Source organism: Cottoperca gobio, chromosome 1 (genome assembly GCF_900634415.1).
Source record: "Cottoperca gobio chromosome 1, fCotGob3.1, whole genome shotgun sequence".
NCBI lineage: Eukaryota > Metazoa > Chordata > Actinopteri > Perciformes > Bovichtidae > Cottoperca > Cottoperca gobio.
This window is the reverse complement of record NC_041355.1, coordinates 25,705,197-25,720,061: the sequence shown is the minus strand read 5'-3', so window position 1 is coordinate 25,720,061 and position 14,865 is coordinate 25,705,197. Positions and strand designations below refer to the sequence as shown.

Genomic DNA, 14,865 nt, shown 5'->3' with positions numbered 1-14,865 from the left:
CGTGTGTGTGTGTGTGTGTGTGTGTGTGTGTGTGCGAAAGATAGAAACAGTGGGAAGTGGGGTGAAATATTTGTAGTATGGTGGTTATTTCTAGATTCACAGTGAAATCATTACTCCTTTGTGTAATTATTGCGTTGGTTCCAAATGCTCATTTGCTTTCATATGACAGTTTTAGACTGTTCCCTGTTGGCGTGTGCATCATAAAAGACAGTAATGTTACCTGGCTATGGACTGTACAGTAGTTTCAGGATGGTAAAATAAAAAGGTAAGATGCCTTTAATAATGTCCCTCACCTGTTCCTCCTATACTATAGGTATACTCCAGTGGAACCAGCTTCCAGTTTGTGTTCGGGAGGCAGACACACTCTCCACATTTAAGAGTAGGCTAAAGACTTTCCTTTTTGATAAAGCTTATAGTTAGGGCTGGCTCAGGTTTGCCCTGGATCAGCCCCTAGTTATGCTGCTATAGGCTTAGACTGCCGGGGGACACCTCCCTGCTCTCTTCCTTCTCTCCCTCTCTCTTCTTCTCCCTCTCTATCTGTATGCATTTATGTAAATGTATGTTACTAACTCACCATCCGGGGTATCATCCCCGGAGTGTCTGTCTCTCATGTGGCAGGTTGCCACTGATAAAGTTTACGTCAGGATCATGAATCGTGACAGCGCCTGCTGACCTGGTCCTGATGGACACCGGGAAGCCTTATTGACATTTTCCTGGATTCATCCAAACTTTCTATTTCTTTTTTTTCCAACACAACATAATTTCTGTCAAATGTTGTATTTGTACTATGTTGTTTATCCTGTACACACGACATCTATTGCACGTCTGTCCGTCCTGGGAGAGGGATCCCTCCTCAGTTGCTCTCCCTGAGGTTTCTTCCATTTTTTCCCTTTTAATTTTGGGGTTTCTTTTAGGAAGTTTTTCCTTGTGCGATGTGAGGGTCTAAGGACAGAGGATGTCGTAACCTGTACAGTCTGTAAAGCACACTGAGACAAATGTATAATTTGTGATATTGGGCTATACAAATAAATTTGATTTGATTTGATTTGATACTATAAACACTTTACTTCCCAACTACCTCTGCAGTGTATTTAATTATCTCTGTTAGCACAGGCACAATTAATGTAGCACCAAGGTACTGTAATTGCTGACAAATTACATCGCTCTAAAGTGACAGAAAGGCTGGTGACGATGAAGGATTGCATCTCGCTGGTCGTCGGGGATACACTACTGTAAGGCCATATCAGCACAAAAACAACGTCTTCAACTATTTTTCATTCTCATTTAAGTCTGTGTGTATCTTCAATGCCGCACACATTAACTATAAAGAAAGAACAATATTTTATTACAATATAAATAAAGAGCATCAAAGGGAATGCAGCTTTGTGAGAGAGCAGTGTCAGTAAGAAGGAAGCAGTGAAGGAGGAAAAGGAGGGCACAGTGGCATTGTTCTAATGATGTAACAAGTAGAAAGGAGAAAGAGAGACAAGGAAGGAGTGAAGGAGGGATTGAGAGAGAGAGAGAGGGGGGGAGAGAGCGAGGGAGAGAGAGAGAGAGAGAGAGAGAGAGAGAGAGAGAGAGAGAGAGAGAGAGAGAGAGAGAGAGAGAGAGGGAGGGAGAGAGAGAGAGAGAGAGAAACTTAAGAGAGAGCGGGCGAGTGGTAATGTCCTAATGATGTAGTGGCTGTCAGAGCATTTGCTTCAGAGGCCAAATGATCCTGTAAGAACAGCACAGCTATTGATCCAGCTATTACACAGCACCACATACTAATGATTGTGTGTTCTTCAGTGTGTGTGTGTGTGTGTGTGTGTGTGTGTGTGTGTGTGTGTGTGTGTGTGTGTGAGAGAGAGAGAGATGAAATGACAATGTATAACAAAAACAGGTATATATTGTGTTGTTCATAAAAAAGGGAGGAAGAAGTTGCTTGTGTGTGTGTGTGTGTGTGTGTGTGTGTGTGTGTGTGTGTACGTGTGTGTGCAATTCTGACATGACACTTCATCAATACTCCCATTACAGTGTGACAGATATGAAACCCAATCTGAACCTGATCTGCTTGATATCCGATCTTTGTTCTCACCTTGAATACTTTCAATACCTCCAACCACACACACACACGCACACACACACACACACACACACACACACGCACACACACACACACACACACGCACACACACACACACACACCACAAGACCCATGTTGAAAAGAAAGAAAAGGAAACACTACACACACACACACACACACACACACACACACACACACACACACACGCACACACACACACACGCACACACACACACACACACCACAAGACCCATGTTGAAAAGAAAGAAAAGGAAACACTGACTTCTTCTTAAACAGTTTACAATTGAAAGTCATTGAGTTTGGTAGTTTCAGTTGCACTTCAGCATCTTAACTGAGTTACTGCATGAAGTGAAAGCCTCTCACCACATGTAGAAAGGCCATCATCTATAAAGTCCCAAGACTGAAACAGTGAAACAGAGAAAGCCTGCTGTAGCACTTGTTGGGCTGAACACTGGCTCTACTGTGTCTTACTCTCTCCAGCCCTCTCTGCCCATCTACCTCTGCACTTCTGCTAATGGATTGTGCCTCAATGGGTTCTGAGAAACACCAGTAAAGTGAGGAAGAGGAGAGAGGAGACGAGGTAAGAGAAGAAGAATAGAAGACTTGTTGCTTGTGTAATATAATTATGACTACTGGTATTGTAATAACGTTTATAATTTACAAAACTCTCCAAATGAGTTTGAATCAAGTGGTTATTTGCATCTTTCCTTGCAAGTAATGTACATTATTATTTCAAATAGGTGAATCGTTAGAGTGTGCAGTATATCAGTATTCCTGTTTTTACTTCATCGGTTCATACAATATTAAGTGTTACAATGCTATTATCATAATTATCTAACTGTATGACACACTCGACATTTTGTCTTGAGAATGGAGCTGTATTAAGTCGTATATTTACTGTTTATTTTATGTATTTCAACGGAGAATAACAAAGATGGAAACATAAAAATAAATATAAAGGAGAAGAGAGGATGGGACGATGAAAAGAGAACATGAAGGTAAGAGGGGGGAGGGAGCGATGCAGTATGGTTAATGATTTAATGTTATCCACTTGATGGAATGAAGTGTCCTCTCCATGTTAGCGGCGCCAAAGTTAAACCCTCTAGTCTGTTTGTCTGTTATTCATTGATTTCTCTGGTCAGCACTAGATTGCTATTGAATATGACTGGCACCAGGGCTGTGTGTGTTTGTGTGTGAATGTGTGAGTGTGTGTGTGTGTGTGTGTGTGTGTGTGTGTGTGTGTGTGTGTGTGTGTGTGTGTGTGTGTGTGTGTGTGTGTGTGTGTGTGTGAGAGGATCCTGAACACTCAAGTACATTTCAGTTGCTTTTGAAAACTTATTTTTATGCATACACGTGACCTCTCTACTGGCGCACACACACACACACACACACACTCACACACACACACACACACACACACACACTCACACACACACACACACACTCACACGCACACACACACACACACACACACTCACACACACACACACACACACTCACACACACTCACACACACACACACACACACACACACACACACACACACACTCACACACACTCACACACACACACACACACACACACACACACACACACACACACACACACACACACACACACACACACACACACTAGTTCTTGGAAGAGTGTGAAAGATGAGCCTGAAATACATCTGCAGTCTTTGTGTAACATACTCACTGCTACTCTCCACACCTTCATGCTGTGAGAGGAGACATATGATACATTATTTATTCCTAAAGTATTAACCATACAGCACCAGCTGAGCAAGAACATAACCAGCAATCTATGATATCTATGTATCAATACTGCAGTGTGGATGTCAGAAAATGTCTTCACATGCATGCTGTGAAATTTGCATGTATAATCTCTCTATACTTACATATGCACATTGTTATTGCAGTGATCGGTCTGCTCCAGCAGTCACATCTGTTGACTCGTCCTCTACCATGATGTGTGTGTGTGTGTGTGTGTGTGTGTGAGTGTTTGATGTACTGATAACTATCTAATATAGCGGGTCCTTTTGCAATAGCATGAGAAAATATGTCCCGAGCATCTGAACCTGATGTATAGTTTAATAAGCCCGCAATATAAATATTTTAAGGAATACATATTATTTTAAACAGCACATAGAATTTGTAGGCACTACCGTGAGCACACACACACACACACACACACACACACACACACACACACACACACACACACACACACACACACATACACACACACACACACACACACACACACACACACACACACACACAGGCTGTAAGCCATCAAACATTGATGCTGTTGTCGCAGATAAAATAAATGCTTTAATTCTTCCTTTTAATTTAGAACAAAGTTTGGAACTTTTAGATTTTTTTATATAAACTAATTTTATTTTTAAAGTGGACAAGCAGTCTTTTGGAAGTGTGTCACAGTCGACCATTTATTCAGTGCCTGCGGCTTTTAATGCTGAAATCCTTTCGTGACTTTCTGCTTTGGAAATGGATCACATCCTTGCACCTTGCACCAAGTGAACAAACTGAAGTCCATCGGAAGAGTGAGAGCAGGCAGCGTATGAACTGACTCGTTCTTTTTATGTCCCTGTCTTTCTCCATCCGCCTGCCTGCCTTCCTGTTTGTTGCTCTGTCAATGGAGAGCTTCCAGGTGACACATCCCCCCCTCTGGCACCCATACTGGAGGTCTGCAGCTGAGCCTTTTGGCCATGTAGTGCACATAGAGGCTTGTCAATTAAAACCCCCAAACTCTCCATGTGCAGCCTTTAAGTTTTACAACTATGGTGCATGTTTTCAAAGTAGCACAAAACGTAACCAAGTAGGAAGAGTTTGCAATGCAAATTGTGATAATCTTTTTGTTTTAAAGTACAGTAGGAGAGTCAACTAAAGGGCTCAAACATCCAATATAATTTTTAAGATTATGTTGAGGTTGAGTTTTGTAGTTTTGAACCAATCCTGGATTCTGAGTCATTTCTGCATGAAAACTGTACTGCTTATGATTGCAAAGACAAAGCATACTGAACGATGTTCCTGTGATTGTGTGTGTGTGTGTGTGTGTGTGTGTGTGTGTGTGTGTGTGTGTGTGTGTGTGTGTGTGTGAGGTTGTGTGTTTATGTTTCAAAACTAGAAAGATGATGAAAGCCATCAGAGGAAGGACGTCACTTTGAAACAGGAGTTAGGAATAAATGTGAGTCAGTGTCTGTGTAGTAGCTAAGGTTATAACGTTAAGCAGCTTAGGGAAGCCAAATGGATTAAGTGTTTTGTTGACACATAGTAAAGTAATCTGGTTAGCAAAGACGAGATACTCCCCTCTGTCTGCTTCCATCTCTCCTATTCACTCTTCCCTTTTTTCTCCCGATTTCCATCACATCGTGTCTTCCTCACTATCCCAGTTCATCCCTTCTACTTTGCTCTTTTCACACACCATGACCACGCACTTGCACAGAGCACACGTTTAAACATAAAGAGATTGGGCAGGGGAGGTCAGCTAATATTGTTAAGCTCTTTAGTATGGCACACAATTAGACATCTGTTGTTCCTTCCATGTAGACATACATATCATCTGGTCATTTTCTCTATTTAGTTCACACACATGGACATTGTACCTCAACTGTAGTTTAATGTAGGTGTAACACAGATTTTTAAATTTTTGTACCCAGTTGTTCCGTGCACAACCCGTTTAAGTGTAAATGTATCTTCCTTCTTCAGTCCCCGTAGTTGAGATCACCAATATCAAGTAACTGGGCAAGCAGCAGCTGGGCACCCAGGGGTTCACACGCCACAAAAGTGTTTACGTCTGCCAGTGTGTGTGTGTGTGTGTGTGTGTCAACTGGGGAGCCAGCCAGACGTCTCTGGTCTACTATTTCCTCTCAGGAGGACCAATAATAGAGAGAGGCTCCCTTTCCCTGTTCTGCCTTTATTCTCCACTTTCCCTGCATCTCTTTTCAATTACTGTGTCTCCATTCAACTGCTTTCCATTTTCTTCTCCTCCTCTCTGATGTTTTCTTCTCTTCTCCCATTCTTCATGCCCTACCTGTTATGGCTACTTTCTCTCACTTCCTCACACAACAAAGCCGCAGGTAGAATCGCAGAAGGTGGTTTAAGTTACTGTCCTCACACAAACACGTGCACGCGCCTATACACACACACTTCCTGCTGTGAAGCAGGCTCAGTATCAATGGAGGCGATGTATTGTCTGCTGTTTGCAGTGCAATAATGTGCCTCCTTTCAATACTTTCTTTGAGGTTAAAGAAGCAAAGGCTGAAGGTCAATTCAACATGCTTATGTAGTTGGATCTGAGTTTATTCTGTGAGTGTAAATCTATAGGGTTTAGTGTGCATGGCTCTTTGAATGTTGACACTCAACAGTACTCAAACCTGAATGAACGGTTCTTTATAATACAGTCCAAGGTTCCTGGAAACGTCTTTGCAGTGGAGAGGCCAACGTATCAACTTTAGTGATGAGCTTTTCTATCCTGACGGATAAGGCTCATGTAGATGTGGCAGGTGGTGAAGGTTTATGCAGTAGCCTGCAGCTACGGAGTGTAGAACATTGGCTTCAATGTTGTGTGGTAGTACTACCTTTCAAGACATTCATAATTTGTTATTTTCTCTAGTACGCCATGCTTTATCTACCAAACGTTTCCAACCAGCTTGCCTTTATCAAGGTGAAACACTGCCCCAATAATGACCCAGCCACCACTCTCATGGGACACACAACCTATATCACTACTGAACCCATAAGTGACCATGTGTTATCATTTGACCACTTCAACTGCACACACACACACACACACACACACACACACACACACACACACACACACACACACACACACACACACACACACACACACACACACACACACAGCTGCATTTTAAAGAGTCAATTAGCCTTTGAAAACTTGACGACTACTCAGTTTTAGAGATGGGAAGTGTATCCTCCGGAGCACTGACATCCACAGCATAATGCCATTTAATAAAAACATTATCAAACTTAATATAGCAAATACAATGACTCAGCATGTTTTCTCACCGTTAATTACAACATCACATCTCTTAATGAAAACCCACCGTGTGTGCGTATTTGCAAAGCTTAATGAAAATACTGCAGATTTGTGGGTGTCAAAAAACAAGTCCTTTATTAAATATGAAATTCACACCTGTTAGGGTAAAGTACCTTGAGGGTATACACACACACACACACACACACACGCACGCGCACACGCACACACACGCACACGCACACACACACGCACACGCACACACACACACACACACACACACACACACACACACACACACACACACACACACACACACACACTCACAGACAAAGAACTACTGTACAAAGATATTTGCATTTCTGTGCTTACATACTATCAAGTGCACACTAACCCTGAACCACACAAAAAGATAAAAAAACAAATGACTGCTCAGCTAAATTGTGATCATTAAGTAAATTAATTAGCAGGACATTGTTTTGTGTTTGTGTTTAAAGTTTTTGGTTATCACATTATTAGAGAGAAACTTCATTCCATAATAAAAAATAAAGATTATGTTCTATTAAATAATAATAATGATAATAATTTTATAAAGCACTTTTCAGGATACTCAAATACAATTTACATAAGTTACAATGATAACAGGAAACAACACATTTATAACACAGCATTATTGAAACAATAAAAGCAGCTCTAAAAAGGCGAGTTTTGATTTGTGATTTAAAAGTGGACAGAGTGGTGCACTCTGGGATTTATTTGGGGAGAGAGTTCCGGTGGAATGCTTTTAAAACAATAAGGCCTGTTCACTGACAAATTAAATATATTAAATCTACTGCAAGGTTGGATCTCTAAAAATAGCCGGAACCACTTTTTTTCTGATATAAGTCTTAAAGACATTGCTGTTCAAATCAGAACAATTACTGTCAGTGAACACCAGGAAGAAATGTTTTGTTCTTGGTGAATGGACTGCACTAATATAGCATTAATATACCTTAACAGAGAAAGCGCTAATTTACACATGCACGCACGCACGCACGCACGCACGCACGCACGCACGCACGCACGCACGCACGCACGCACACACACACACACACACACACACACAGCGATGGTCTGCCCGTCAGGAGACACTTGTGGTTCTGTGTCTTCCTCAAGGACACTGCAACAGGTGGACAGGTGGAGCCAGGGATGGAACAACCGAACAACACACTACACCTCCTGAGCTTCAGCCGGCCCAAACAGAAAGAAATGGAAAAGAAAAAATAGACCCATAATAATATATTTCTGGCTATATAGCAGCTGGCACTGGAACACACTGTGTGTCCTGCTTTGAGCAACACTGACATTCTCAAAGTAAGTTCTATATATTTAGAACATGCAGTACATCAATGAACTCTGTCTTTTTTATACATTTATAAATATACATACATATATTATAATTTAGCTGTATCTTTTCAGTGTCAAGTGTGTAAACCTGCAACTGAGTTGAAGAATGTGGGAGTATTCAGACATCCTGGGTGAATGCTCAGAATGCAGAGTTGGCTGGCTGCTGTATGCACCTGTGCTATCAAAAATCAGCATCATTGACAATCATACTTTCGAAGGACCATGATCAAGTGGAACAAATTGTATTATAGAAGTGTGTGAAAATCATGAACCACTTACAAACAGTTAACAATAGCATTTGTTAGGAGAGGTTTTGAGCATCGAGAGAGAAAGAAGAGCACTAAGGGGAAAAAGAAGACATCCTACCATTGTCGCTGTCTGACTTGTTCTCGTGCTCGGTGTCGGTGAGAGTCAGCACTGAGTTGGAGCGGCTGGACAGACAGGAACTTCTCCCTGATGATTTACCCAGACCCCCTCGGCCCCACAGGCGCATGGCTCGCTCTGGTGACATCACAGCCTGACTATCGTTGTCTATGTCCTGGGCTGTACCAACTGAGAAGCCGCGGTGAGGGAGGCCCATCTCTGAGCAAAACGCTAGGCCACGACGTGAAGGTGGCTCGCAGATTCCCAGCTGACGAAGACTGAAATGCTGACCTGAAACAGAAAGAGATTTTACAACTGTTTTAAAATTTTAATATGTTATTATACATAATGGTGACTATGTAAAATTACATTGTTCAGTTCAAATTATTGCTAATTTGACAACAGGCCTGAGACAACTTCCCTATGGTGAATAGAAACACAAATTAAAGAAACTCTCTTAGAATTCCTCTTTAATAATATAATCTAATTCACGCAGGAAATCCCCTCGTAGTAAAGCTCTGGAAAACAGAGCATTGTCTTAGCTGAAGAACATTTCTTCTCAATTGATTTGAATTCAATTGATCATATTTTCATGTTCTTTTCTCTTGTCAGAGCTCAATTATATACACAATAGGTCTGGCTCCAAAATAAGTAGTGAAAATCACAATGTATCAGAAGGTGAGCTATTCAATCAGTAAACGGAAGATATTCAGTGCACACACACATTTAGGCCTGATAAATAACTTGCATTAATCAATCATCAAAGTTGCTCTCAAATGATTCTCTGTTCGCTGCTGCATTTGGCGAACCTCAGGACAGAGCGCAGGTGGGACGAGTGGAGGCAGACTCTGTGTTTACATGGATGGTGCTCACACAGAGTCAAAGTTAATGGTCAATGTTTCTCTGATGTTAAGACATATTTTCTGCCCAGAAACTTCACCATGGTTTCTGTTGCTGCTGTTTACATTCTTCCTGATGCAAATTCAAGGAATGCACGGAAGAAATGTTTTTCTTGTGTAGCAATAATGACTACGTCAGCATATTGTTGTGCAACCCTGTTTTGCAGAATGACAATAAATGGTCCTTGAATCCTTGCACATTACTGTTCTGACCCATAATGGCCTAACCAGTGTGAACAGTGTGTGAATATGTATCAAAGACGTTTGCCAAGTAATAGAGAAGGATGTCAGTTAAGGAAAACACACCCTGACAGCAGCTGCAAGCCGTGCAGAGAGCCTGACATGCATTACAGAATCACTCTGTCTCAAAGAAGAAACGCCTTCAACCTGCTTATGAGTATGAAACACTGCAGCAATGCCTTCAGGTAGGACAAGAGTTTTTAAAAAACATCAGCAAAAGACAAATTCTAGCCATAGAAATAGAAGCATCAACCCAGAAGACAAAGCCGACAGAGAAGGTGAATACTTATTGACGGTCATTACATACAGGACAAGAGACAGATGAGCAGAGCTTTAGGCCCGGAGACGATTAAGATATAAACTGTGAAAGTAGTGAAACTCACTATGTACTATGTAATATCTTTAACATCGTGAATTTCATTATTTGTACAAAATACAGGTACATTCTCTTAAACCAGTAGCCTACATCTGAATTATATAAATGTATTCATGTACTCCTGCGTGTAAATGAGGAGTCTTCATGGTTTTTATGAAGAAAGATCAAAAATTGATGATTGAGCGATCATGTTAAAAATACATAAACAAATATATATGAACATTTAAGACATGAATTGAAACAGAAAACAAATACCTATGTTAAGATTGACAAACAATATGTGAGATGCAACATTGCCTGATAAATGTAATTTGCTTTAAAATGCCAATAATTGTAATTGTTAGCATCATATACTCTAATTACTTATGATGGAATATTTTTTGTAACAGTTCCCCCCCTCAAAAAAGGAGCACTAATAATGGCTGTTAAAATAGAGGTTCTGCTTCTTACTTTAAAAAAAAAAAAGGCTTCTTAAATATTTAAAGACATGCAGATTGGGGAAAGTATTTCATGAGTATATTACACATTTATAATACTTTTTTCATTAAATGTAATAAGTCATCAGGAGTAACTGGAAATGGGCTGAAATCAAGTTTAAATAACACACGTGATAATCCTTTAAAATATAAATTAAAAGAAGACAAAGAAATGATCTGTAAAATCTCAGCATATGCCTCTTCATTTTTAATCAGAATGAAAAGGGAAATTATAAAAGCTTTCTGTAATTAATGGCACAACAAGAGATAGCGAGTGCTGCCGTTCAATTAAAAGTTATATTAATTTTAAATGAGCTCCAATTAGGCCAGCAGTGAAAACGAAGGAGATAAGATGATTGAGTAATTATGATTTTTTCATTTCTCAAATATTGACGCTGTGTTAATTGGAGCTGGAGAACAATGAATGTGCTCAATGGTTAAACATTTGTTCCTTTTAATGTGAAATCTTTACCATTTTCTCTATTTCTTACACAAGGGACACTTGTCACTTGGGACGCCCCGGTAGCTCACTTGGTAGAGCGCTTGCTAAAGCTGGGTCGTACCCAAGCGGCATGAACACAGGATTGGTGTTGCATTACATTACAATGTCAATGACTGTATGTGAATCAGACATTCAAGAAATGCCCAAAGAAAGAAAAGCCATACTGGAAGAATAATCAAGGACAAAACATAACAGTTAGAAAAACAAACGCACATTTCAATGAGCCATTCTGAGTCGTGTGCACCGAGGAGGCACGTCTAAGTGTCTGTGCATGTGTGGACTCTCACCTTGTCTGTGATAATCATCCTGTTCACGGTGAACCATGTCCTTGTATCCCTTGGTCGTCCCGTACAGTAACCTGGAGACACGCAAGGACAAATGTCCTCAGTTGTGTTACTATAATAAATAAATCCAGTGAAACTCACTGCACACTTTTCTTTTGTCCTTTTGTTGAGTTCATTGGACCCCAAATGAGTTTAAATGCTACTGTTCAAGCACAGTACATCCCATTGAGTATTACCCTGCTTATATGGAATATAATCATTATTGAGAAGCTCTCTTTCATAAAAAGAACACATGTATCATCAGTACCATCTGCTTTTACATCATTTACAAACACACTGAACACACAGCATCTATAGACAGTTGGTATTGGTTTAAAATAAACATTATATCCAAAACACATTTATTTTTCAAGAGTCCATGAAAGTGGTAGACACATTCATTTTGCCGGTCTGCTATTTTGACATAAAAGCATGTGCTCTGCTGATAATCAAGGGTAACACTTATCTTCATGCACTGAGAATAAAGCAGACCAAATGTTGCTCAATCACTGAAAGTATATATGAAACTCCTATAAAACTGTAGTACAAGTTCATTCAACATCTACTGAACTATGCATACGCTGCTTTTCCAAACTGAAAATGCATCTCAACACCAAAGAGGAGAACACATTTACATTCCTACCGTAGCTCAGGCAACTAACCTAAAACTGTGAATCAATGACATGTTTTGACAAACTACTCAGTATGACGGGACGTGCTTTGGACAGATCAAATGGGCTCAAGCTTTATGAAACAAAAACTAATAGCTTAGGATAAATCATAAAAGCATAAATCATCATAGCAAAAGATAGCTTCTGTCTGTTTACATAAATACATGTGTGCTGTCTGAAGTGTTATGTTCATTATAGTGACCAAATATGGACATTTTAAAAAGCTAAGTAAGAATGATTGCTCCTATCCTCCCTGGTGAAGAGAACCTGAAGCGGTTCCTCTCAGCACATATCAGCACATATCAGCACATATGTGAAGTTCAATTCAAGACAACGTCCTTTGAGAAACATTAATATTAACATTAGTACAGGGCTAATGTTATCCATTGGGTTAGACAAAATGATACTCCAGTTCTAACCTGGTCTGGTCTTGGTGCTGGTCGAAGGCCTTGAGTGTTTCACTGGAGGAGTAGGACTTCTGCGTGGGCACCCGGAGTCCCTGGGAGCCGATAGCACAATCTTCACTGTCCCCTGATGAACCTAGCATACATAGATACACACACATGAGCACGTCCACACATACGTAGGCACCTAAAGCCCTGAAAAGCATTGCTAAGACATTGTGGTTCCATCCGTCTGTGACTGTGGCTGGATTGTATTAAATAAAATGTTAATTTATGTTTAAACTACACTCATAGACATAGAGATCAGTATTAATTCATTTGGAATATTAAGAGGTAAACATACCATTCATAATGAGTTTGCCTGGACAATATGTTCCTATGATTTTCAAAAGGCTTTCAGAGCTACCCAAGATATGAACACAGCTCCAGTCATTATACTGTAAGTGTCTATAAGAGCAGCTCATGGATTGCTTTCATTTATAAAAGCAGGTGATTCATTTGTTGAGGAGAAAGATTTACTGGCTGCAAGCAGAAATATTTTCACCTTCATCTGGTCTGCAACACAATCCTGTCCAGTGCAGTAAAGTGCTGAAAGACAATATTCTGTGGCTCCCGGGGGTCAGCTCCAGAGTTGTAGGTTGCTCTATGGAGGACTGCTTTCTAAGCAGCTGCACTAAGTAGAGCCACAGGCCAGCTGGAACCATCGCCCAGGACCTTTGTCATTTACTACACAAAGAATATCAACTGGTGCTCACAGTATTTATCTCCTATAGATTGGTTTTCTTTCAAACAATCGTCTTCTTCTTCTTTTGGTAGTGTTGGTCACCATTTAAATCAGTTCTGATAACTTTTTACTCACTTAATTAATCAACTAATTCAAACAAAGTCTGACGTAGCAAGAAACTGGAGGTCAGACCATCAGGCAGGTTGTAAAAAAAGCTAATAGTTTAGGCAGATTATCTAAACACCTGAAGGCAACACCAAAGATGAGTGCATTCAAAATGTTGGTAATATCAATTATGGCAAAGGAAAACTGTGTAGGGGTGAGTGGGGGTGAGTGGGGGGGTGAGTGGAGGGGTGAGTGGGGTGGTGAGGGGGGGGGTGAGTGGAGGGGTGAGTGGGAGGGTGAGGGGGGGGGTGAGTGGAGGGGTGAGTGGGGAGGGTGAGTGGAGGGGTGAGTAGAGGGGTTAGTGGGGGGTGAGTAGAGGGGTGAGTGGGGGGGTGAATAGAGGGGTGAGTGGAGGGGTGAGTAGAGGGGTTAGTGGAGGGGTTAGTGGGGGGGTGAGTAGAGGGGTGAGTGGGGGGGTGAGTAGAGGGGTGAGTGGAGGGGTGAGTAGAGGGGTTAGTGGGGGGGTGAGTAGAGGGGTGAGTGGGGGGGTGAGTAGAGGGGTAGAGGGGTACTAAATCGTACAGCAGCAGTTCAACAGTACAGATTTTTATTGTGGTTACACAATCTTGTGAAATACTTTGGATGGGAGGCTCCATTAACACTAGTGCGGAGCTCCCGGCAAGTAGCCCTCCTCCTACGGCGCCATCTGATAAACTGGTCAAAAGATAGTCCTGAGATGAATTCTACTGGAAGCTTTAACATACATTTTTCAGGAACGTACAGAATATCACCTGATTCCTAAGTTTAAGGCCAGCAAAGTATCTCTGAATGCAGACGTGCTGACTGACTGATTGACTCTACTAATGAATGAATGAAGAAACAAATAAGCAAAGAAATGACTTCACGAATGGTTGAGCTAACGGCTATCTCACCAGTGTACGGTCCCTCCTTATCCTTGCGGCTCTTGGTGAGTGAGCAGTATGGACGTCGCTCTTTCACTTCCATAGTGCTTCTGCTTGTGCGGCTGGCAAACATACAGGCATGCTGCTGTACAGCTGCATGGACCAGACCGAGAGAGAAAAGAAAGACACACAGAGATATAGGATGAAAACAGAGAGAGAGAGTCAGGGTTGTTGGACTAAACACACACACACACACACACACACACACACACACACACACACACACACACTCACACACACACACACACAGACAAAGTCAAGGAATTATGTAACAACAAGGCCTCACCCAACACTTGTGTTCAGTGAACTGCACACATCATGCG

The 14,865-nt window shown here is 41.2% G+C and overlaps 1 protein-coding gene across 1 annotated transcript in view; it reads right to left on the bottom strand.

Annotated features, from left to right (window-relative positions):
- Positions 1-14,585, bottom strand: part of tenm3 (teneurin transmembrane protein 3) — a 188,424-nt gene extending 173,839 nt beyond the window's left edge. The window contains 4 exon segments of the mRNA XM_029442447.1: positions 8,864-9,151; positions 11,641-11,711; positions 12,767-12,887; positions 14,513-14,585. Coding sequence (XP_029298307.1) covers positions 8,864-9,151; positions 11,641-11,711; positions 12,767-12,887; positions 14,513-14,585 — 553 coding nt within the window.
- Between the last annotated feature and the right edge of the window lie 280 nt (positions 14,586-14,865).